Source organism: Perissodus microlepis, chromosome 7 (assembly GCF_051167445.1).
Source record: "Perissodus microlepis isolate ML-2025 ecotype Zambia chromosome 7, ASM5116744v1, whole genome shotgun sequence".
Taxonomy (NCBI): domain Eukaryota; kingdom Metazoa; phylum Chordata; class Actinopteri; order Cichliformes; family Cichlidae; genus Perissodus; species Perissodus microlepis.
In genome coordinates, this window is record NC_140467.1 from 17,180,739 (window position 1) to 17,203,825 (window position 23,087).

The following is a 23,087-nucleotide window of genomic DNA, read 5'->3' on the forward strand; positions in this document are numbered from 1 at the left end:
AGAACTAATACCGCTTTCATAAGCAAAGCACAGCACGCACATTTCCCTTTGTGTGTAACCAAATCCTCCTCTCAGTGACTAAGATATCAGAGGGTCCTGTTCACAGAAAGAATGCAGGACAAGACGGCGTCTGTCTGGGTACGTAGCCCGCCGTCCGGGCACACAGGCGAGGGGAGCAGTGGCACCATGATAAGGAAACTCTAGAGTCGTGATAACAAGAGGAAGAAAGTTCATTACTAGCCTGACATCAGAAGCTCCCTTCTCCTGCTCAGTTTTTTTATCCTTTAACCAGAAAAGGAGAACGTTCTTTCTGGACACCTCACAGTGTTTATTTTGACTGCACTCCGTCTGTCGGGAGCTTCATGTCCATCCTGTTACTCCCACCCCCAGCTCCGATCAGCTGAGAAATGAATCTACTATCTCGAATCCTTTTTCCACTACGAGGCATTTGAGCCCCTGCGTCATGTTCTGAAGACTCATGAGAAAATGGAAACAAAACCGTGCAACATTTACTTCACTGGAATTTTATCATTTTAGCTCATTAGCCAGTGATCGGTCAATCAATCAGAGGTAGCTCCTGGGCAATGGCTGACCTGGCTAATTTCTGCTTTAACACAAATTAACAACATGTATTCATTACCTCAGATGTACAAATGCAAAAGGGCATACACAAAACCACATGGAAGCAAGTACTATTTGGCTGCTTCTGCTATCCTGGCTTTGTTTGCATGTGTGTTTTACACACTTGTGGGTCTTTAATGATGGAGTGTAAAGTCTGTACACAATGGCAGGCAGGTGTTAAGAGCTGCAGGGTATGGACTAAACAAGCCACAAACATTTTCATAATCCAGGCCTAGTTTGAAGAATTCCCGGGCTCACTCCTCCTGAGTCCGAGTCAAGCGTAAATGCAAACTGAAGGCGCCGATAATTCTGTTGGAGCGCAAACAATGAATTAAGAAAAGAATCAAATGGAAAGCGCTGAAAAGAATTTGATAAAGCAAGCGCATTATTGGAAACAGTTTCCATGCCACAGAAAAAGGCAAACAGGTGCTGGACTTTGGAGCTCACCGAGTTCATGGAACTGTCAATGAAACACATTTAGGCAGTAAGTCCAAAAGCTTTCCTTTGTTACAGCAAATAGTTTCCCCTCCCCTTGCAGCCCCCCACGCTCAACTTGAGGAGTGTCAGCCCAGACCTGAGCATCCCTTCTATACCTTTTCTCCAGGGCTACCCATCCCCCCTTATCCCCTCACGGTGAATTGCAAAGGCCGAGCGGAGACCACCAGAGTGCAGACAGGCAGCAGGACCCAAGGAGCTGTCAAACACAAGGCTGACTGTCTGTCACAGAGGACCACGGACTGTGTAAGCCTCTGAGGCATTCCACTATCCATGCTGGCACCCTCTGTTTACATCCATTTTGTTTGGCCTGAAAAGGTGATGTGGTGAAAAAAAGAAAGGAGGAATGGGGGGGAACAAAAAAAAAAGGGGAAAAAAACACATAAGTGGGCAAATGTGAATGTGTATTAAGTGTTAAGAATGACTGCTTAGGATCTGAAGGCATCTGGGATCCACACTCAGTTCCAATTAGGTTCCTACCAAAGAGCATATACACATTTGGAAAACACTGAAATAAAAAGGCGTATTTGGCAAAGCCCAAGTACCCATTAAGGACACCAGGCGAGCCTCTTTTTGTTAAAAAGATTGTCAAATTTTGACCTCAGCTGGGAATGTGTTGAAACACTTGGAGGTCCCGTGAGAGAAACCCGTCCAGCTGTGACTAGCATGTGTTTCAAATTAGAAATTTCACAAAGGTACAAGCTAACTTACCAGCTCATATGAAAGTATGCATATGTGCATACACCTATATTGCATGCATGTATATATATAGATCATGCAAGCTGAAATATACCCAATACCTTTGCCTCTTGGCTCTCAATGACATACTCAATAAAGATTAAATGAGTAGCCCATGGAGTCACAGAGAGCAGTTACCAGCATGCTAACTCAAACAGTGAAAATAGTAAGGACAGCAGCATCTGCTCTGAGCACCTCAGCTGCTTTGGAAGTTAGCGCCCTGTAATTGCCAGGAAACTGTTGCAGAGAGCGCCTCATTTCTGAACCCAAGCCATACATCACAAGAGGAATGAGAAGGTAGAGGACTGATTTAAAAAGCACTCCACTCTTTCATTTTAACACGGCCATTTCCAAAAGTCATCACCTTTCATGCTGGCGGTGCCTTTCTCATGCCTCTGGGTTAGGAGTTCACCTCGGATGGTTGGGGGTTTGTGTATTGTCTCCAGCAGCTGTGAGCCCCCTTTCCTCCCAACAATGCAAAATTAAAACAGACTGCAATCTTAGAAATGCTAGAAACATCTGGAGCAACCCCTCAAAATGCGACGGCATGGACCACCGCTGTTAATTTTCAATATGGCGTCATTTCGTTTTACGTGTTTTATCGCTTGACCTGGAGGTGAGGGAAGCTGTAGAGGCCCAATGACAACATAGGATCATCTACAGCACTTCCATTTGCTGGCCATGCGACTGGAAATCAGTCACCTTACAGCTGCTTTTACAGAGTGGATACACACAGACTCATTTTTTAGCCCATGCATGTGTTTTCACTGTCAGTTCCTCGAGTCTCCTCTTTGGCCGTGTCTTAAAAGACCATAAGACAAGACAGAGAAATGAGACGACACATTGGAAGGAGTGTGGCAGACAACAGGAGAAACAACAACCTCTAATTTTATCTCCTCTTTGCTTCCTGTCCTCATTTGTGGTCTCCGTCTTTCCGAGGAGTGTAAGAAACATTTCCGTAATAAAAAAGGATTGATGATTGATGATTTTAGTAAATTGATCACCATTTTTGAGAAAAAAAACCTTTAAATATAAACCCAATCTGTGATTAGAACTTAACACCAAAACTGAGCAAAGCCACAATGTTACAATGCCACTCAAAGGTATAAAAGTATACAACACCATTTGCTGTTTGATCCCGACAGACCCTGTGTCCAGGTCACTACCAGTCACACTCGTACAGCTGTTGTGTATATGTGTGTTTTCATTATGGCAAAATGTGGTCACAGAAAAACTGCAGGTGGATCTACCAGCGAGTGGTCAAATGTTCATCTGTTTCTGCATGTCTCTGACTTTGGACAGGCACTACTAAAACAAAGATCTATGCAAGACACACTTTTGTGCAGTCTTCCATAGTTGGCTGTGATACTGTTCTCAAACCAATGACTAGTAAGTGCTTACCTATATATGTGCTCACCTAGTTTTAGATATACAATTACACAATCTACATACAAATGCAAAAAAGCTTCCTGCAAACAGCTGTAACAAACAAGCTCAACTTCAGACTCTTTTTGCTCAGCAGCATGCATCTGTGTGAGCAAAAATAGATCAGGTAAACTTACCAAACAACAGACAGGCAGAGTCAGCAATTATTTGTTTATTGGTTATTTTTAACAAAGTTAAGCTCAAACATCCTCAGGAAGTGGTGGAGACTGCAAACACATTCGTTAGGCACATATGTTAACTCTAAATGAATGCTTATGTTGGGTTGTTGTAAGACGTGTAAAGAGACAACTGCTTGCTAACAAGTTAGCCAAATACATTATTGTGTACGTCAGTGTGGTTCAGAGAGAATACTCTCATAAGTGTCTCCCTGAACCATCCTTGTACAAGCCAGGGAGGGTTGACTGGCAAAATGACTGCACACTGACTAATCAACATGTCTCTTCTTATATAGTTACATCCTGGGACTGTGAGGACTCTCATACTTGGAATGTAACACAGAGCATCCATAGGCTTTGAGTCCTGCTCAAGCAAGAAAAGCTTGTTTAAGTTTGATGCACTGGGGCACATGTGTATCAAACAAAGTATTTGAGCTATCATGTTTGCAGAAATAACGACACACAAACTCGACCAAAAACATGACCTCCTCTTGAGGTAATAAAGGCTTTCTACGTTAAGTCTGTGCTTGGGCTTGTGCAGGAAGTGGGTTCACTGCTACAGTCGGATGCAGTGTTTTCAGCTTCTTGCTGTTGTCCCATTATCTTGTAACTCTTTCCAAGTTCCACTGAATATATCGCCTTTCACACAGCGACGGGTTTAAATGTCACCACACTATACCGTAATCAAGCAAATACACATGCAATGAAAGCTCCACTCAGTGGTTTCCGGACACAGAATTTCAATCAGTAAACTGCACGAATGCGAAAACAACAATCCTCTTGTTACCCCAAACCCACAGATATGTCTGCGATGATAGCAAATCAAAGTGGCAACATCCTGCAAATACCCAGAGATTAGCTGAGAGTAACACTGATACTGGCCTCGCGATCCCCATGCAGACGTGCACGCTCGCACAAGACTGCACACAAACGCACTGCCTGTCCCGGCATCGTACAACAAGTCTGTCAAGCTGCCAGCGGAGATCCAGCCGACACTCATCGCCTCCGCCAGCATACTCCATTCTGCCCCGGCTTCACTTTTCAAGACCCCACTATCTCAACTCTAAATGGCTGAAACCAGAGCAGGTCGTCATTCTTTTCCAAACAAGATTCTGTAAATCAAAAGCAACTTCCTGTTTCTTAATTTACACTAACTGTTCATTTAAGCCACAAACAAGAGTATGTGGAAATCTTTCTTTCAAATATTTCACACACTAAAAACTTGGCTAGCAGCCACCACATTAAATAAATTTAAAAAAAACAATTCATTGAATACTTCATCATTTCTTGCTGAGATGCTTTAGGTCAAAACCTTCATCCAAAAAAAAAAAAATAGAGCCAGCTTAAGCTCTGTTGCCTCTCTTTTGCCCCTCTGCCACCCACTGAGCCACAACGTGGTGAGAAGCAGCACTGGAATCTTCAAAGGGTAGGATACCGATACAAGGCCAAGCAGCCCTGCACTTCGGCTTGACACTTATTGACCATGCAGGCTGGCCCCTAATCTATGCACACACAAAGACACGTAGTTGCATGCACACATCTACACATGTGCATCTGCTCACACTTAAAAACAGGTACTTCTCCAATAAACGCACACATTGAAGCACACAATTAAAACACACACGCAAACAGTCGCAGCCAGGCGTGAAAGCGGCATCCTTTTGAAGGGTGAGGGGACTGAAACGGGGAAGGGCAAGAAAAGAGAGGATGGAGGGGGAAGGAGGGAGGAAGAGTGGTGGTGGCATTTATAGACAACAAGTGATGGGATGCCCTCGTTAGCGCACGGCCCACTGAGCCAGATGACAGACACAGCGGCCACGAGGTCATGTGACCGCATTACTCACTCCGGCACCCAGTGAAAGCAAAAGATGGGGAAGGAGGGTGGGAGGGAGACAAAAAGGCAGGATTGGAGATATTCAGAGAAGAAGGGAACAGAGAGAGAGACGGAGAGAAAACTACCCATGAACCCTGCACTGCCCAATGCCCTGATTTAACTGAGCAGTATACAAACAAAGTTTTTCTCCACCTCCCTCTTTCATTTACGGGACATGCTACTCTCCCACTATTTGAGGCACTGACCTCAATTACCCAATGTGGTCAAAACTTTGTTTCATAACAGGAGAGAGCAAAACTTCTTCCCAAAAAGCACAGAAGCGCAAGAGGGAAAATTAGTTTATGAGATGACATGAAATCGCTCAGAACGACACAGTAAGCAACAAAACACGTATCTGAAAAGTCCTCAGTCCCCCAAACCCCCCACCCCGACCCCTATCCCAGAGACATAGCTGCAATCCTACGAATCTGACAGCTAAAAGCCAAGAAGCCATGAGGGTCTGAGGCCCGTGCAGAGCCTAACACTTGAACCTAACCACGGACCAACGCAAAAGCAGAACCAAGACATGTAAAGAAGGAACAACACAATTCTGACACAAAAGAATGAAGAGGAGTCATCTGGGCATGCAGATTATCAGACTTTAAACATGCTCAAAGACACACAAGCACACCCCACTCAGACACCACATTAAAGAGCACTTGTGTGGGCAGGTGAGCGTTGGTGTAGGGTCCCCTGCTCTTTCAACTAACGCCACTTCAAAGAGCACCCTGCATGAAGATGAATCTGGGCCTCGGCACCACAAACAAAGGTGGTGCCACTGCTGACGCACACACAGGCAGAAATGAAAGAACATTTTTCTTTGATTTGTTATTCCAGAAAAAAAGAAAAGGAGAAAACATTCAGTGAGCAGCAGTTCTCTTGGTGAAAGTGCTTTGTTTGATACCAGAGGTCAGAGGAGAATGGCCAAGCTGCTTCGAGCTGACAGGAAGGCGACAGTAACTCAACCACTCATTACGTCCAAGGTATGCAGAAGAGCATCACTGAACAGAAAACATGTGGAACCCTTGAAACAGATGGGCTACAACTAGAGTTGGATGTCTCAAGACCGGTCTTGGTCTCGAGACTGGTCACAAGACCACTTTTACGTGGTCTTGGTCTTGTCTTGGTCTTGATACCCTCTGGTCTTGGTCTTGTCTTGGTCTTGATACCCTCTGGTCTTGGTCTTGTCTTGGTCTTGATACCCTCTGGTCTTGGTCTTGTCTTGGTCTTGATACCCTCTGGTCTTGGTCTTGTCTTGGTCTCGCTGTCTCGGTCTCGCTGTCTCAGATCAACATAGTGGTCGGGAGATTTGGAGTCAACAGTATCCATGACACACAACGTAAGGTTCGATAATGTGTCATGTGCAAAAGCATCAGCTCTAAGAGCCGTGCTTACAGAGTGCTTTGTAGTGAATCAGAAGAGTTGACTCCCATTGAGCGAGAGCCGGCTCCTCACTTAATTTCCTTTCGCTGCTCAGCTCTCACACAGTGGCTCAGCTATGCTCCAATCCCTCCATATTGTGGCCAATCACATGCGAGGATATAGGATAATATCATTATGTGAAAAACAGAGAGGGTGAGAGACGCGGCAGTCAAGTGGAGCGTGCTTCTGTCCTCTCGGTAAGTGAGTGAGACAATAGACAGCGATGAGGAGGGCCCTGCGAGTGCATCGCAAAAACACATAAATATGCCTGACACCTGTAAACGAAGCAGCATCTGGCTGCAGTTTAAAGACTTTTTTGTCTCATCTCGACTTTGTCTTGGTCTTGACTCGGTCTGTCTTGGTCTTGGTCTTGTCTTGGTCTCGATACCCTCTGGTCTTGGTCTTGTCTTGGTTTAGGCAGTCTTGACTAAAAGTCTAGCTACAACAACAGAAGACCACAGCGGGACCTGTAAATCTCAGATTAGGAAACTGAACTTTGCACAGTTTCATCAAAATGGAACAATAGATGATTGGAAAAACCTGGGTTATTTGTTGCTGACCATATTCATCCCTTTATGACCACAGTGTACCCAGTATATCACTGAGTTCACTGTACTCAAATAGTCTCCACAGTCACCTGATCTCGGCCCAATAGAGCACCACCGGGATGTAATGGAACAGGAGATTTGCTTTATGTGTGTGATGCTGTCATGTCAACATCAATCAAATAGTTTCCAGTGGTTTCCAGTACTTCATACCTACAAAAGTGGCCTGAAAGAGCATGTGTCTAGATTTATTACCTATGACAATGTAGGCAAGGTGGTATCTTAAACATTTAGCTCAAGGCAATGTATGCCTACATAGTGATTCATAAAGTGGCAAGTGGACAGAGTAATCAAAGAAATTTTGAATTTGAAATAGAAATTAGTTGTGGAAGGTTAGATTAAACCGCAGCTAAATCTGGTTAAAACTATACATGATATGCATACAGTATATTTCACTGTGAAGTAGTTTCTTGTAAAATGCTGTTATGCATAACTGTTGAGAATAAAAACCTGACTTGATATAAGATTGTATGCTAGTCTCTTTAAACCTTAAATTAATTCTGATATAGACTAGTCTCCACTAAAGATCAGGCATCAGTGGTAATCTAGCTAAATCAGCTCCAGTGGGATTAAGGGGTTGAATCTTAATAAAGCAAACCTGTGTGCGATTGAACTCTATGTGTTTCTCCCACATTCAGGTCGAGAGCAGTATGGGAGCTACAATCCCAGGACCATTACTGTTTAGTCTGGTTGTTGTAGTTGGATTAAGATGTTAGCCATCCCCTGTTAACCTTTCTTCGCTAGACTGGGCTGATCCAGGACCTAACATGGTGAGGAGGGAGATAGAGCAAGATGAAAGGATACAAGGGATACGAGATTTACATGGGTCCACACTACAAGACTGCTGGAGGGCATAAGGTTAAGGAGAAAAAGAGAGCCCTCCTTCTTTCACGCCCTCTCTTTCCTCCTCTCCAGCATGTTTTGAATGCGAAACACCAGCCCACCATAACAGCCTCCTTCACCTCCTCCTTGCTTTCCTCAGCCCTCTCCTCCCCACCTCCTGCCCAGCAGAATCACTGATGTGAGGTCTTTTGTGAGAGCGCTGGCTGGCCTCAGACTGGCTCTGTTACGGTCTGACCACTGACCCAATCACCCGCCTTTTAAAGAGGTTTTGGGGTCGTGGGTTCACAACAAGGTGACTCAACTGTGAACGGCGGTCGGCATCCTTTTTCAAAGGGCCCATGTATTTACCTTTCCCTATCAGGGCTCTCTCTCCCTCTTTTCTTTACATTTTTGTTTCTTCTTTTTCACCCCTTTCTCCACATATCTTAAGTAACTGACCCGTCTCAGGCCTAATTAGCATAGCATCCCAGAGCGAGGGGAACACTAAGGCTAATGGGGGGGTTGGGTCTTCGTAAAACACTTAGAGTACAGCTTCAAGTTTCTAACAAGGACCATCACCTGAACCCACTCGAGCAGGTTTCTACAATCAATGTGGCGACAGCATGGTAATATATGATAAATTATTCCTTTTTCTTGGCAGAGGAAATGAACTAGCAGGGAAAGGCATCATGATTCAAAACAGAACTCCATTAGAGGTTTGGCTTGTGTCATTAATTTAAATGCACTGACAGAAATATCACATTGTTAGCCTTTACTGCATCACAATAATTAATCATGTCCATTTACTAGATGAGAGACATGTTCCTTCCGCTGTGCAAGAAGGTGGAAAAAATCCTATGGAGCTCAGTGCTCAACGACTGTTTTTTGTGCCGCACCTTTAACCTACACTAGAGGTTCAGCGGCGGCATTATCTACACCTACATTCTCAAATGGGCAATTCTTGAATATCAGCTGGGACACCCTAAGTGTGTTCCTTAAAATTGTTAGCATTTTTGGTGTAGATGATTTCACATAATCTATACATGGAGAGACTGAGACTTACCATTCCATGTCCACAATCAGTGCCATCAGCGAGTGGCATGTGCTGTGTACGGCACCCTTTGTGGTCCCCCTCCGCACTCGTACACCACAGCCTCTTGCACTGTTTCTGTGGGGGAAAAGAAACAAACGCAAGCAGTAAATCATTTGGGAATTAACAGGAAAAGAGCTTTTCTGTGATGTGAATATCCTGCAAGGTGTTCAAGCATGTACAAAACCCCTCTTATGCCAAAATATTTTTTTCAAGAACACTGAATAACAGAAGAAATAAGTGCTCCAGCCATATTGGTCTTACATAAGAGGGATAAAGCATGTGGTTGTAGTCCCAGTATATTAACAGAATTCTACAAACATTTCAATCCAAGCAGCTGGTAGTCGACTTTTTCTGATTCCCCGTTCGGTCAGTGTAAAGAAGTTTGACCCCATAATGGCAAGTCTATCATATTTGATACATGAGTTTTTAAGACCTCTACATCAACAGTGTGATTCATTTTCTCCTGAAATACCTGATATATACTATGAGACAGTAGCAGTATGCTACAATGAGCAATTAAATCACACTAAAATGAAGAATGTAGCAAAAATGATACGAATTAAAACTCAATTATGCAAAGTGATATTTAGTTTCCTTGTTTTAATTTGTCAGGAGGTTCAATTAACACTACAGTTTTCTCCTGATTACGTCATGGTTCAGGCTTTAAGGGGTTAACTACTCAATGAATCCCTCAGATATCTTAATATAAGAACGAAGATGTGCAATTTTAACAGTTTTTCTACATGATAAATAAATGCTGCTGTAGTAAATGGAAGATATATGACAGTAAGAAATAATCATAAGAAATAAGTGTGTAAAATTACAGAAAAAATATGTGGTAGCTCCTTAAAACACACTGTAACAAAGTTTTGTTCATTCACAGAAAAGTCCTTGTTTACCTTTTTCCTCTTTTTTTTAACTATACTACTACAAAACTATAATAGTGAGAAAACAGGAAGTTTTTACGTCTTACTTAGGTTTGAGTAATAAGAATGGCCATGTCGGAGTTTCAGTAACAAAAGCTAGAAATTCAAATAAATTCAGTTAATAGTCCAAAAATTAAGCCCTGCTTCAAATGTTTTGGCCCAGGTGTCCAGTGGGTCAGATTGGAGCCTTCGGTGGGTCAGTTTTGGATCCTTGGCCTTATTTTCACTTTAATTTTTTACCATGGCTTTTTAATCTATTTTGATAGCAAGACAACGTACCAAGTAAGGACAAATTTGGGAACCGGGACCAAACATCAGTTCACACTGTCTGTTGGCATTGTAGAGCTGACCAGGGAGGAGGGTGGGCATGTCATATGTTCTGCCCACAGGCTCATCAAGGAGGCACTCCCCATAGCCGGTGCTAAAATAAATAAATAAATAAATTCAAAACAAATCATGTACACATTCAACAGGCAGACTTTCACGGTACAGAATTCTTCATAACAATGTAGTAATTCCAACCCTAAAATGTATCAGCACACTTCATCTCTTTCATAAAAGCAAGGTAAACATCTCTGTGTCACTGTCTGTGATCATCCACAGATGTGTTTTCCTTGTGGGTGGTCTGTAACGTTACCGAGGGGAGAGACTGATACCGCTTCCCCTTTAAAAGCCTAATAGCAAACGCTGTCACTGTGAAACTGGAGTTAGGCGCCACAGACTGAATAAAACAGTATTTTGATGGAGACAAAAAAAGGGATCTGCTTACTGATCACATTTGTATTAGATGTATTTTCCTCTGCTGAAGGCAAACAAGAACATTTAGAATGCTAAAGCACCATGATTAAGTTAAATAAATCTGCACCAGCCCTAGCGCTGCAGTATAATGACAGATTGTGCCGTATATGAGCCACACCCTGAGACCATGACACAATAAAAGAGACAACAAAAGCACAGCTGGACTTACTGCGTCTATCCACCAGCAGTCTGCGTATAAAATCATCCGCATTTACGGCCGTGAATGGGCACAAATGAAACATGTTAGCAGAGCAAGGCGAGCCACAAAGGATCTTCTCTCTCTTTGTTTACTTTGGGAAAAGGAAACTTTCAGATGAGACAGGTCTAGATGTGTAATTAGACAACATGTCTGCACTGCTCTGACAAATTTCATCCTGGATCGAGCCGCTAAAACACCTGCTCAACAAAGCACCAGCTGATGTGACAGGCCAATAATTACACAGGATTATCCTCCGTTACCATTACTTTGTTTCTTTACCCTTTCATTTCCAGCCATAATGTAAGAAATTGTAGCAAATGCTGGCTTGTGGCAAGAGGAGGGGATGATTACACTAGAAGAAAACAACAGTAGTGGAAGACACTGAATGCAAACCACATAGCAGCCTGTCGAGGAATCATTCGGACAGTCCCATATTACAGTGTCTTTCAGCAGTTGGTCATCTGTCTAATCGGTGCACTGGAACTTAATGGAATTATTATTAAGACCGAGACAGACCGAGGGAGAAGGGGTCATTGTGGTCATATTTTAAATGAAACATCTATGTTCTGGGGAGGGGGGACAAAAAAATCAGCTGTGTGGATTCAAGACGGTGAGCCAATTCCCATCTGGAAACAAGAGCTGTCACACCTGGAAGCCTTTGGCAGACTTGGAAGTGTGTTTATTTACAAGGTGACTCGGTTATTGTGTTCTTGTCACATGAGACTAAACAATAACAGTTTTCACGTACACCATAAAGGCAAGATGTCAAGAGGTCAGCTCATGACAGATTGGAGGCTTCTACAAAGAGCTAAATGACATGTGCAGTGTTCGATCAAACAGTAGTAAGTCTGTCATGTCAGCATTTTGCCTCTGACAAAATGAATTATTATTGTCCCTTTTTTTTTTTTACTGCTGTGCAAAGATGTGCTTTTACTTTGTAGTGCTTAAAACTTGTAAAACTTAAGGTTCTCTTCCAATTAAGTGTTAAAAACTTCAGCAAGGTTTTGAGCTGTCACTTCAGAAAGAACCGTGCCAAAAACAACAGAGATCCGTTTAGATGATGCTCACAAAGCAATTTATGACAGCGTTGTGTCAAGATCTATAGTGAGAAGTAGCATCAAGAAATTCAAAGAGTCACACAGTAAAGAACAAGCCTGGCAGAGATGTGTCTAAAAACCCCAGAACAACTGCCAAAATACTAGTTAACGATTTAGTCAAGTCAGGGATAGTGGTCTCAAGGAAGTTAATCACAAGAACTTTGTGCAGGAATGGACTGTGAGTTCACAGACCAAGAAAAACTTCTCTTCACTGCAGAAGAAACAACTTCAAGTCAGACCTAAATATACCAGGAACAACCTGGAGAAAGATACTAGAAGTGGGTCCTTGGGTCAAATGAGACTAAACTGCTTGTTTGATTAAAGAGACAGTGTTTATGTTTGGATTACGACAGTAGAGGCGTGAAACACAGTAGTGGTGGTATTGTGTTGTAGGGACGTTTAAGTGCATCTCAAAGTGGAAGGAATCATAAAGAAAGAATATGTGACTACTCTCATGGAGGGAGGCTGATAATTCTGTCTTCAACTGTATGAAGATTGTCTTCAGCTTCCTCATCCACAACCAGATGGCTGTCCCTCCGTGAACCTGGTCCCGCCTGAGGTTTCTTCCTGTTAAAAGGGAGTTTTTCCTTCCCACTGTCACCAAGTGCTTGCTCAAAAGGGGTCATCTGATTGTTGAGGTTTTTGCTGTATAATGTCTTTACTTTAACATAAAAGTGCTCTAAGTCAGCTGTTATTGTGATTTGGTGTTATATAAATAAAATTGAATTGAACTGAATTAGAGTTATATATGAATAAACACAAAGTAGATGTAGTAGCTCCTAGTTTTCCTCAAGAAAATAGATGCTGATGGATTATTTATAATGATTTCACATTATACTTTATAAGAGTTGTCGCTGCTTTGGCAAAATTTGAGATGTACATAGGAAATCGATAGGGTTTCCCCAAAATGAACAAGAACTAGAGGGTAGGAATAGTCAAAGAGTTGCATTTAAATTTTATATTTGGATGTTGTGGGTTAAATCAAATTGCACAGTGCCAGAGTAGGAATGAATAGTGTCTTTGTGCAGCAGATGGGACACAATGACACTGCACTACAACAGTACAGTTTTCATCAGCTTTCAGGTACGGGACTTGAGTGCACATTATTACAACAATATTCAGACAAGAGGGACCGCATTGGGGAATCCGTTGCTGTTTGAAAAGGGATGTTTGAGAGGTGGCATGGCCTTTCGTTTTGTAAACTGGTACAGGTTGAATTTACTCTACAGGAAGAATGGGCAGTCAAAACACTGATATACTTGACCAGGTCGGTCCACTCAGCAGGAGTGGTGCTGCAGAAGTGCTACTTTCAATCAATGCTCCTCATTGTTGGCTGGCGAAAAACTTCAAAAGCACTTGGACTGCACTCTCAAGATCCTTTCCCACCATCGCGGCTCCCACACCGAAGCCAGTGCTTCGTTCTCGATACCTGCACTGTGTGTTACATCCAAAGTGACTAACAAATGTTACAGTTTAGCATGAATGCGACTGATGTTCACGTCATGCTCTTCCTGTTTTTTTGTGTAGTAATTATATACAAACAGAAGAGCAACACAGCTTTATCCAAACAATAAAGAGACAGATGGACATTCTTCTCAACTTTGGCTGTAAGTTCCAACCACTGGATGCTGAGGTCCGGGCTAGCTGGAAACTATGCAAAGAGCATGGCCTTAAAACTCCATATGAGGCCATCGCCTAACTCTCGAGACGCATCTGGTCAACAAGGCTGTCCTTTGTGAAGGCCTCTACAATTAACAGAGGAAAGGAGGCAAAGATTAAAGGGTCATGTTCAGGGAAGATGTAATTATAACTGACATTTCCCATTTTGAATCGAAGTCAGGATGAGCGTCCGTGGGTGCGGGTTTGGAGTAGCTGAATCAGCCACCTCCCCATGCACAAGGTTGTGGTGATGAAATGGGACTAGTGACTAGATTACTGTTTGGCCAGCTTCTTTACAAAATAGCTCTGTCTGAGCAGGGAGACAGATGAAGGACTTCAGGAGGTCCATCGTTCAGCTCAGCTGAGGAAGACCCCCAAATTCAAACAGGAAATACTCTTTCAACACAAGGCAATAACAACTCCACACAGTTTACATTACACTGACCTGTCTGCAGAGTTCTGTGGGAGACTGGAAGCAGTTACATGTAAAAGCTGGAAAAACCATCAATTTCTCTCCCGTGAGAAGAGCTCATAATGAGTCACGTGTTTTGATTACGAAGCAATTTAGAACCAGATAGGAGAGCTGCAGATACCTACTCAAGAAAGTCGGTGATGTACTTGCGACTGCACTTGGACCACGACCAAGGGTTGGTATCGTAGTTAAGTGTAGGAGCCATGACGTGATACTGGTGCTTTATCCCTGCCTCCCGGCACTTGGGGTTGTCATCATGAGGCATGTTGAACCTGGTGCAGAACAAAAAAAGGGGGGAATTTAGAGATTGTGAGGGTTATCATCCGATTATTAGATATGCCATAGTAAAAAGGATAAATGTCTAAGATCGACTCTCAGTCATTTGTAGCAGGGGTTCACAACTAGTCCACAGATCCGGTAATATCTTTGAGTTATTCCTCACACTTTGCACTTTTCCTCTACTGGTCTGTTTGTTTTCCACTTCCAAATACATGCACATCCTTATTTGTATTACTTGCTAAATATTTAGAGAGTAAAATCCTTTCAAGAGTTTCAAGAAAACTCCAACTGGCCAGTAGGTGGTGCAACATTGTCTTAAAAAAAATGTCACACTCCATCTATCATTATCTATTGGCTTCAACATCGAGAACAACATGCTAGTGAGATCTACCTCCAGCTTAGAGGTCAAAGCTCACCATCTCACATTCTCAAAGGGCTTAATGCTTAGAAAAAGCTGGGGGTAATAGCACCTCACACATCAGTTGCTCTCACAGACAGGAGAACAAGACTGATGTCCACACAATCTTACCAATAAAGCTGCTATAACATTGTCACAAACATTTGCTGAGATAATACTATTTCCTGTATTTTCTGCAAGTCCAAAAATCAGTTAACCAGCTAATTGTTTGAGCATTTGTCTTTAGCGATCAAGCAGTGAGACGGGAGTCTTTGCAAAAGAATAACTGTACGTAATGAGGCATGGAAGCTGCAAACTAATGAATTCATCCAGGCTGTCTGTAGCTGGCAGTCTCATAGAGCAGGTTTTCTTGATCATGTCCAGAACAGTGCAGCCCAGCATAGATGTCCTGTTTTGTACTGCGGTTTGGCGCATTACCCATAAATACATGCACGCATGAGTACACATGTATTTATACACACAGGATCCCATGCAGCTGTATGATGTCTTGAGATGTTTACGCCAGGATGTGGGGCAGTGCTGTGCTCTGGGCTGGAGCTGAGGGTCAATCCATACCACCACACAAACAAGATCTAGCATGGCTGGCATGAAGCCCACCCTACGGGAGACGGAGGGCCCGAGGGCAAACACCCAGGAAATAATTAAGCCTCTGGCACAGTAATAAGCTCTGCACACAAACCAAGCCGTTGGATAATACTCACAACATCAAAACTGAATCAACTGGTACTATGCAAAAGATTTTTTGTCACTTATGATGTAAAAAAAAAAGTAAATAGAATTGAGTTTCACAAAAAAACGAGAGAAAACATAAAACTGGATATGTTGCGTCAAATAAGTCGATTTTGTCATTTTGATGATGGGTGATCTGGGAATTGTGGATGCTATGATGAGTTATTTGAACCAGATCAGAAGGATACAAATGAGAATACAACCTTAAAATCCTGAGATGAGAGCCTTTTAGTGTAATGAGGTTATAAATCAGGCAGTTTTGTGGCTAGATCAATGGAGGAACCAATTTCAGTGATTTACATGCATCCGAAACCACTCACTTCAAGTTCTTAACAAAATAACTGCATCACTCTGTGCACATCACTGTCCCCGCGCCACTCTGCCACCCTATTTGATGGATCTTCAGCACTGAAAAAAGTATTTCTTTGATTAAAATCCTTTGAAAAGCACTTCAAGATAGGCAGAGCTCACTGTCTGTGAACTACACATCTTAGCTGCTCTGAATGTACTTGTCCATGAGAAGAAACCATCTTTAACAATCCCAGAGATTTTATCCCATTGGCTTTCTGATTTGTTTTGTTTTTTTTGTGCACTTTACACACTTGATATACTTTTTTTGCAAAATGTCAGGAAGATTTAGTTTTGATCTGGGACATCTGAAGCCAGACAAATGTTTTAAGTCCTCATACATGTCACCTTTGAGGAGCTATCAAGCGACACCACGCCACCTAAAAATCCCTGTGCTGCCTATTAGTAATCGCACATTCTCGCAGTTATCTGAGAAAGGCCTCCCAGCCATTAGTCTAAGTCTCTGATTAATCTGCAGTGCTCTTGAGTGGGTCCCATTACCTGACACTGGCTTTCTCAGAGCGCCAAACACTCATGAGAGCTCACGCCTGCAAACACAGTGATCCGCCATGCCAAGAGACAGACCCAAGTGGGCCTCCAGCTGCTTGAACTTTAGCATAAACAGATCCACATGAGACTCGAAGTAAAAAGGGGAGGGTGTAAGCTTGGTCCATCTGCTGCTGCTCTGGTCCAGTCTCTCCACTGGAAAAATGTGTGACCGTGGCAGAGGAACTAGAAAAAATATCTCTCATTCTTAACTATTACCTCACAGGCTCACACTGACAGTGCGCCTTTTTACTACCCAGATGGAGAGAAGCAGAAGAGAAAAAAAAACAAAGACAGAGGCCTTGTCTTTATCCAAAAGTAAGCTCTCTGTTTTAAATCACCTGGAGCGTTCGTAAGAATGAGAAGGTAATGACTTATTTATCATAATTTCGCCACAAATGGATGTTTGGAATAAACATCGCTTCATACGAGAGATAAAGTCATGTGTTTTGACTCGGTCATTTGAAGACAGATTATGCGTACGAGTCTTTCTTCACTCCACACATGTGGCAATATTTGCTTGTTGTGAAAACACTCTCTGGCGGAAAGGCATGTTGTGATAACCCCGCTATTACCCGCTCGAAGGCGAGCCGCACATGATGGCGATGTGACATCTCCAGTTTGTTTTACCTGTCTTTGGCGCTGAGAAGTGGGGGGGGTGGGGGGGGTGGGGGGGGGGGTGGAAGGCTTTCCAAGTACTAAATACAGTATTTAGCTTTGTACTTGCTCCTTGTACCATTTCCAAGAAAATCTTTGTTGTTGTTCATCAATGCCAGGTCCAATTATTATTAGGATTTTCGAGGGTTTTTTTCTGGCATCCACATAAAATTGTGTCTTTGAGCTTATAGCTATCGAGGTAAAGCTCGGACACATGGAGGGTTGACGTCCTGAGCTCTATAGTAAGGCATTGTAGGCTGGCATGTTATTAAAAGTCAAGGTTTTTTTTCTTTATTATGTTTTGCACCTGTGTCTGCTGCACTCTGTGTCTCTTGATAAGAGGGCTTTTGTAGTCGAGCTTGGCTTTGAGTGGTGACATACGTCCTGTGTGTGTGTGTGTGTGTGTGTGTGTGTGTGTGTGTGTGTGTGTGTGTGTGTGTGAGTTATAGGGGTGGTGGGGCAACAGGTTTAGAACTGCAACTTACACATGGCCCAGCTCATGAGCGATGGTGAAGGAGGCACTAATTCCATTTTCCTCACTAATGGAGCAGCTCCGGTACGGGTCGCACATGGTCCCCAGCTCAGCAAGCCCTACAGGGTCAACACACACCAATACGCACACATAGGAAAACACACAGATCCGCATAAACATCTACAAGCCAAGTGTGTCTGGGGGAAAAATAGTTGCTTGAGCGTTTGAGAAGATTAAAGGCATCAAAACTTCTGTTTCCTAAGAGAGATTAGCACTGCCACAGTCTCCCTCCTCCCAGGTCTACCACTCTGTTCTGTCACGATAATATTATTAGCTGACAGCTTGCCATAAACTCATTACAGCACAGTTCATGAGCTGTGGTCAGTGGAGTGGAAAGTTCACTGTAAAAGAACTTAACGTGCAGATATTTTTGCATGAAAAGCCAAAATATTACCTAATGTGTCACATTTGTCTTTAGCGCGGCAGATGTCTTCCCTGTGAAAAAGAAAAAACACCATCCTGTAAATCCCTTCTGAAAAGGGCAACGTGCTTGAGCGACTTGCTTTCGAAAAGGAGGTGAGGGGTGCGGTGGGAAATGCAGATACCTGGTTATGAGGAGCGCAGTGTCGTGGTGAGAAGGATGGCTGTCGTCCTGGACGTTGTGGCTCTGCTGCCAGACACAGAAGTTGTGCAGAGTGGTGGCAGCGTTGAAGCTCACAGTGGGACCTTCCTGTTTTGGGTGAAACAGCAGTGGGGTTACGACAAACAAACTGGGCTTACATACAATAACCTTTTTTAATAATGGTGGTAAAGACATATTAGAACATCATGTTCTTTAATGTGTGAGCCTGTCTTAATGTCTTATGTTTGTGTTCATTATGATTATAATGTTTGGACTAAAGATTTAGGTGCTGGATTTTTGGAAAACAAGGACATACATTGGTAATTTTTCAGTGACATCTTGCAACCTACAACAGCCTTATGTTCTTTCTTGTGGTCCTTTCAATAACAGAGGTAGTGAGGAAAATCTCACCGTGACCAAACTAAACAAAGAAAATCCCTAGGCAAATGCCTACTTATTCAAAAACTGATAACAGAGCATTTCATTTGCAGGTGGCTAGCAGCCTTAATACATTATGATTTGTATTCCACATAAGCCCGACAAGAAAGACAGTGTCCTTTCAAAGAGGCCCCACAGAGAAAAAAAAGCCAAGCCAAAGACACCTGCAATGACGTCAGCCACGCGCAGATGACCTGCGTACACGTAGCATTCAAGACCCCGTACTCACCTGTTCATTGTGGATGATGACAAGCTTGACAATCTTGATGCTGATGAGGTTTCCTATGCTGGGGTCCCTGTACACTGCTGCTACCTGTAACAAAGACAAAACACACAGACAAAAAAAAAATGCAAACTTCCACTAACCTGAGTCAGAGCAGAGCTAGAGTCATGTATTACTTAAAGTACTTGGAATGGGAACACACAGTCAAGGCTCTTTTAGCTAAGCTCTATTTTGGTTTAATCAAAATAGCAGCAGCTCACCAAAGTCAAAAGAAAGCACAAAGTGCCTCCTCGAGGGTAAGTTTAATCAACAGAGTATTTAAACCAATTACAACCCCCCCACCCAGAAGACCATAGAAAAGGAAAAAGAAAAGAAGGAAACTGGACCTGGCTGCAAATGTGAAGCAGCCCCTCTGTGGGGACAGCAAAATATTCCAACTCTTTTCCCCTCTGCTACTCTTGCGTTTCTCGTGCACCCGTGTCACGGTCAGCCAGCAGTCCCCCGAAACAGGGTACGGCCTCATGACAGGAACTTATTAGTTACTATAAACATTTAGCTCATCGTAACATAGAGGGAAGCAAACGTAGCCCAGGCTTGCCCGGGTTGGGTAATAAAACGAGACTGTCTTTGTATGCACGTCATCCAACGGTGACACATGACCCCGCTCATTAGACTCTCACCTCCAGTTTATGCTCTCATGCGATCAGTTTAACAGCCAGAAGCGAGGGGGACGACACCATAAATTACTGCAAAATGCATTCAGGAGCCGATGTTGTTGACAAATGTTAAACAGTAAAGTTTTTTTTAGGACTTCTTAGAATTTATATTTTGCTACATGTGCAACATTTTTTTTACATGGTTAAGAGCTACCTTCTTAAAATAACAGTAAGACAGTAAGACATCAGGGGTCATATCTATACAGTTTATCGGCATGACCAATAGAAAATAATATGGTAAGTTTGGATAAATTGTGGCAAAAGTAGAGCAAATGTAACCATTTGAAAGAGGACTGGGGGAAAAAAGCATGCATTTGTGTATGGCTGCCCCCTGGTCTGCAGACATAAACATGATTTGCTGTCAAACTTTGGAAAAAAAAAAAACTGGCCAATGCAACCCTCACTATACTCCAGCAACCTTTAAGGACACTCCACTGACAATCATTACTCCTCTGCAAGTAAATGAGTGTTTCAAACATTTTGCCTGTAATGGTGTAGAGAGACAGCAGATACTAGACTCAGTTCAATTAATAACCCGTCCTGAGTTGAGACGTTTTACTACCCAGTCCATCACAGTGTCACTGGCTTAATTACCAGCCTTCTTTCACAGTCAAAAGTAGGACTCATAAAGTGGTCAAGGTGCTGGACAGGCTAACGGGGTTTGTTTGGCATATGCAGAAGCATGCTCAGGTTACATCGGGGTTAATGACCAAAAATGCCAAACAGTAAAATCTGAGACTAGAAAAACACAGACCTGGACTGTGACCAAAATGTCAGATTGCTCTTTATTTCTGTTGCATTAATTTCAGCAGAGTTGTTCATTTTTAAAAAGGTTCAATAGCATGAGTGTCATTGATTTGATGTTAAAATCTGACCCTCATGATGGAGACGATCATCATAAGAAGTTTCTTATCTGAAGTTGTTTATTTTTTACTGTAAAGTTTTGGTCATTTCTAGAGATCTGTCACAATTAGAAAAAGACTATGCATGTTTTCAATGTAAATGTCCACAAAACCACATTAAAATCAATACAGCTCTGCTGTAGACTTGGCATCAATTAAATTAGATCCATCTAGTGGAAAGGTTAATGTTTGTAAGTGTATTCCATCAAGCCTAATTTTGATCTGGTTTGAGATGCTTATTTACACATGGGGAAACAGCACGCTGAGCATACAGCCAAAGAACATGGCCACATAGAGTTAAACATTGCTTGGAAAAAAATATGCATTTAGCAACCGAGCAACCTACATTTGATTCAAGTTTAACTGACTATTCTATAAGTCTACAAGTCTCAAGTTTAAACGATTCAATGACTTGTGAAATCTGCTGTGAACAACAGCATGGCTAACACTGAGACGTTTGTCGTGTTCTTTCACTAAGTTTTTGTTACTTTTCAGTATTTTAAATGAACCTCTAAATCTTTCACTTATTGATGTTTGATTAAATTGGTTTAACAGCTGATTTTAAAACCCTTCTCCTCACATACAAGGTCTTGAGTAACTAACCCCATCGTATGTTAAAGACCTTTTAGTAGCATGTAATCCCAACAGGAAGGCAATGCCAGCAAATAATACTGAGCAAAAACACATTTAAACACTGAAAAAAATGAGAAACATTATTTTACTTACTACTGACATGATTGTTAGAATGTAGTGCTCTAGGTTGCGTCCATGGTGACGCACCATTTTGGCATCTGCTGTCACCATCAGCTCAACGTAGCGAGGATAGGACAGGAAACGCTTGTGCCTGCGTGGCGATCTCGGGTGTGGGCCGGTGGAGTTGTTCTCGAGCACGCGTTGGTGCTCTACTGTGGCTCTGAGAGATTCTAGCTCCTCTCTCATGGTCCCTCTCATCTCTGAAGAGGCTGGCTTCTTCAAGTTCTCTGTTTAAGAAAGAAAATAATTTTAATGTGGTAATTAGCCTTGTTTTTAATGGACTACTTAACGTCATAAAGGTGTTTCATAAGAGAGCAAGCTACATCTACAGTTCAGTGCCATGTTCTGGCGCAGCTTAGTTCCAATCACATAACTAGGCTTCTGTTGCAGACACCTGCCATAAACCGTCTCATTCAAGTGTTCAGGAAAGCAGTTGAACCCAGAGACACAGAGTCACTGGTGAGCTTTGAGCCTGTGTTTTATCTCAGGCAATCTGGATTCTCCTGTCTCAAACGAAGCCACACAAACTAAGAAATCCCTTAACAGCACTTTACTGAGTCACGGAGACTAGGCTCAGTTTACGCCATGCAGAGGCGTAAAAATCCTCAAATTATTCCGCTCTGGATACCCCAGTCATTGTATTATTTTGGTAAATTGTTACAATCGTGGTGAAAGGAACACATTAACACTCAAACAGTTCCATTCATGCGCCGCCTCCAACAGCAGCCTCAGACCCAGAATGACAGCCATACACTGTGCACACTCAAATGGCTCACTTCTCTCAGCTGAAGCGCACGTGTTGTGCTGGCTACAAACGGTAGATTCCATCATCATGACAGAGTGAAGTTAAAAGAGGAACACAGAGGCAGAGACACAGACCGATTGCCTATATTATTAGAGGCAAGGCAAGAAAAACTTGCTGTACTTAAAAATGAAGTAGCGTTGATTGCACATTAATAAGAACCCTGGAGTTCTGAATAAAAACAGAGTGGAAAAAACAGCAAGAGGTTTCCCAGTCACACCACAGGAATAATCCAAATCACAAAAAAGGGTTGAGTTTGTTTTCTGCAATGTCCCCAGATTCTCCTGACTGAAAATGACGACCAATGGAGGGCCAGATAAACTGCACGTATCAACTATGAACATCAAAATGCTTAAGCAGTCAATCAGCACTGTATAACTTTACACTGCATTTTGTGAGAAGTCCAGGACCGGAGCATGCAGGTCGATCATTATGCTCTTCTGATTTCCACTGTTGCTTTGGCGCACATCCGTGACATAGTGTAAGAAAGCTTGCTTAAAGCAGTTTCACCTGTCGCCCTGCCGAGGAAAGATTGATTTAACGTATGCGGAAGAGAACGATCAAAGAGAAGATTCATGAATGTAGTGCAGGAGGACATGCAGAGGGTTGGTGTGACAGAAGAAGTGGGATAGGGTGAGATGGAAATAAATGATCTGCTGTGGCCACCTCTAAAAGGACCAGCTGAAAGAAGAAAAAGAAGAAAAATATCAGGAGCCACTGATGAAATAGCTAAGAATTGACAATGAAAGATTTCACTGTCA

At 42.7% G+C, this 23,087-nt stretch overlaps 1 protein-coding gene across 1 annotated transcript in view; it reads right to left on the reverse strand.

Annotated features, from left to right (window-relative positions):
• LOC146382896 (A disintegrin and metalloproteinase with thrombospondin motifs 20) overlaps positions 1 to 23,087 on the reverse strand; it is a 76,808-nt gene that overhangs the window by 39,721 nt on the left and 14,000 nt on the right. The window contains exons 4-11 of the mRNA XM_084933897.1: positions 21,498 to 21,751; positions 19,160 to 19,243; positions 18,476 to 18,600; positions 18,325 to 18,365; positions 17,884 to 17,989; positions 14,547 to 14,693; positions 10,476 to 10,617; positions 9,241 to 9,345 (exon numbers count right to left, since the gene is read on the reverse strand). Coding sequence (XP_084790023.1) covers positions 9,241 to 9,345; positions 10,476 to 10,617; positions 14,547 to 14,693; positions 17,884 to 17,989; positions 18,325 to 18,365; positions 18,476 to 18,600; positions 19,160 to 19,243; positions 21,498 to 21,751 — 1,004 coding nt within the window. The remainder of the gene's footprint in view (positions 1 to 9,240; positions 9,346 to 10,475; positions 10,618 to 14,546; positions 14,694 to 17,883; positions 17,990 to 18,324; positions 18,366 to 18,475; positions 18,601 to 19,159; positions 19,244 to 21,497; positions 21,752 to 23,087) is intronic.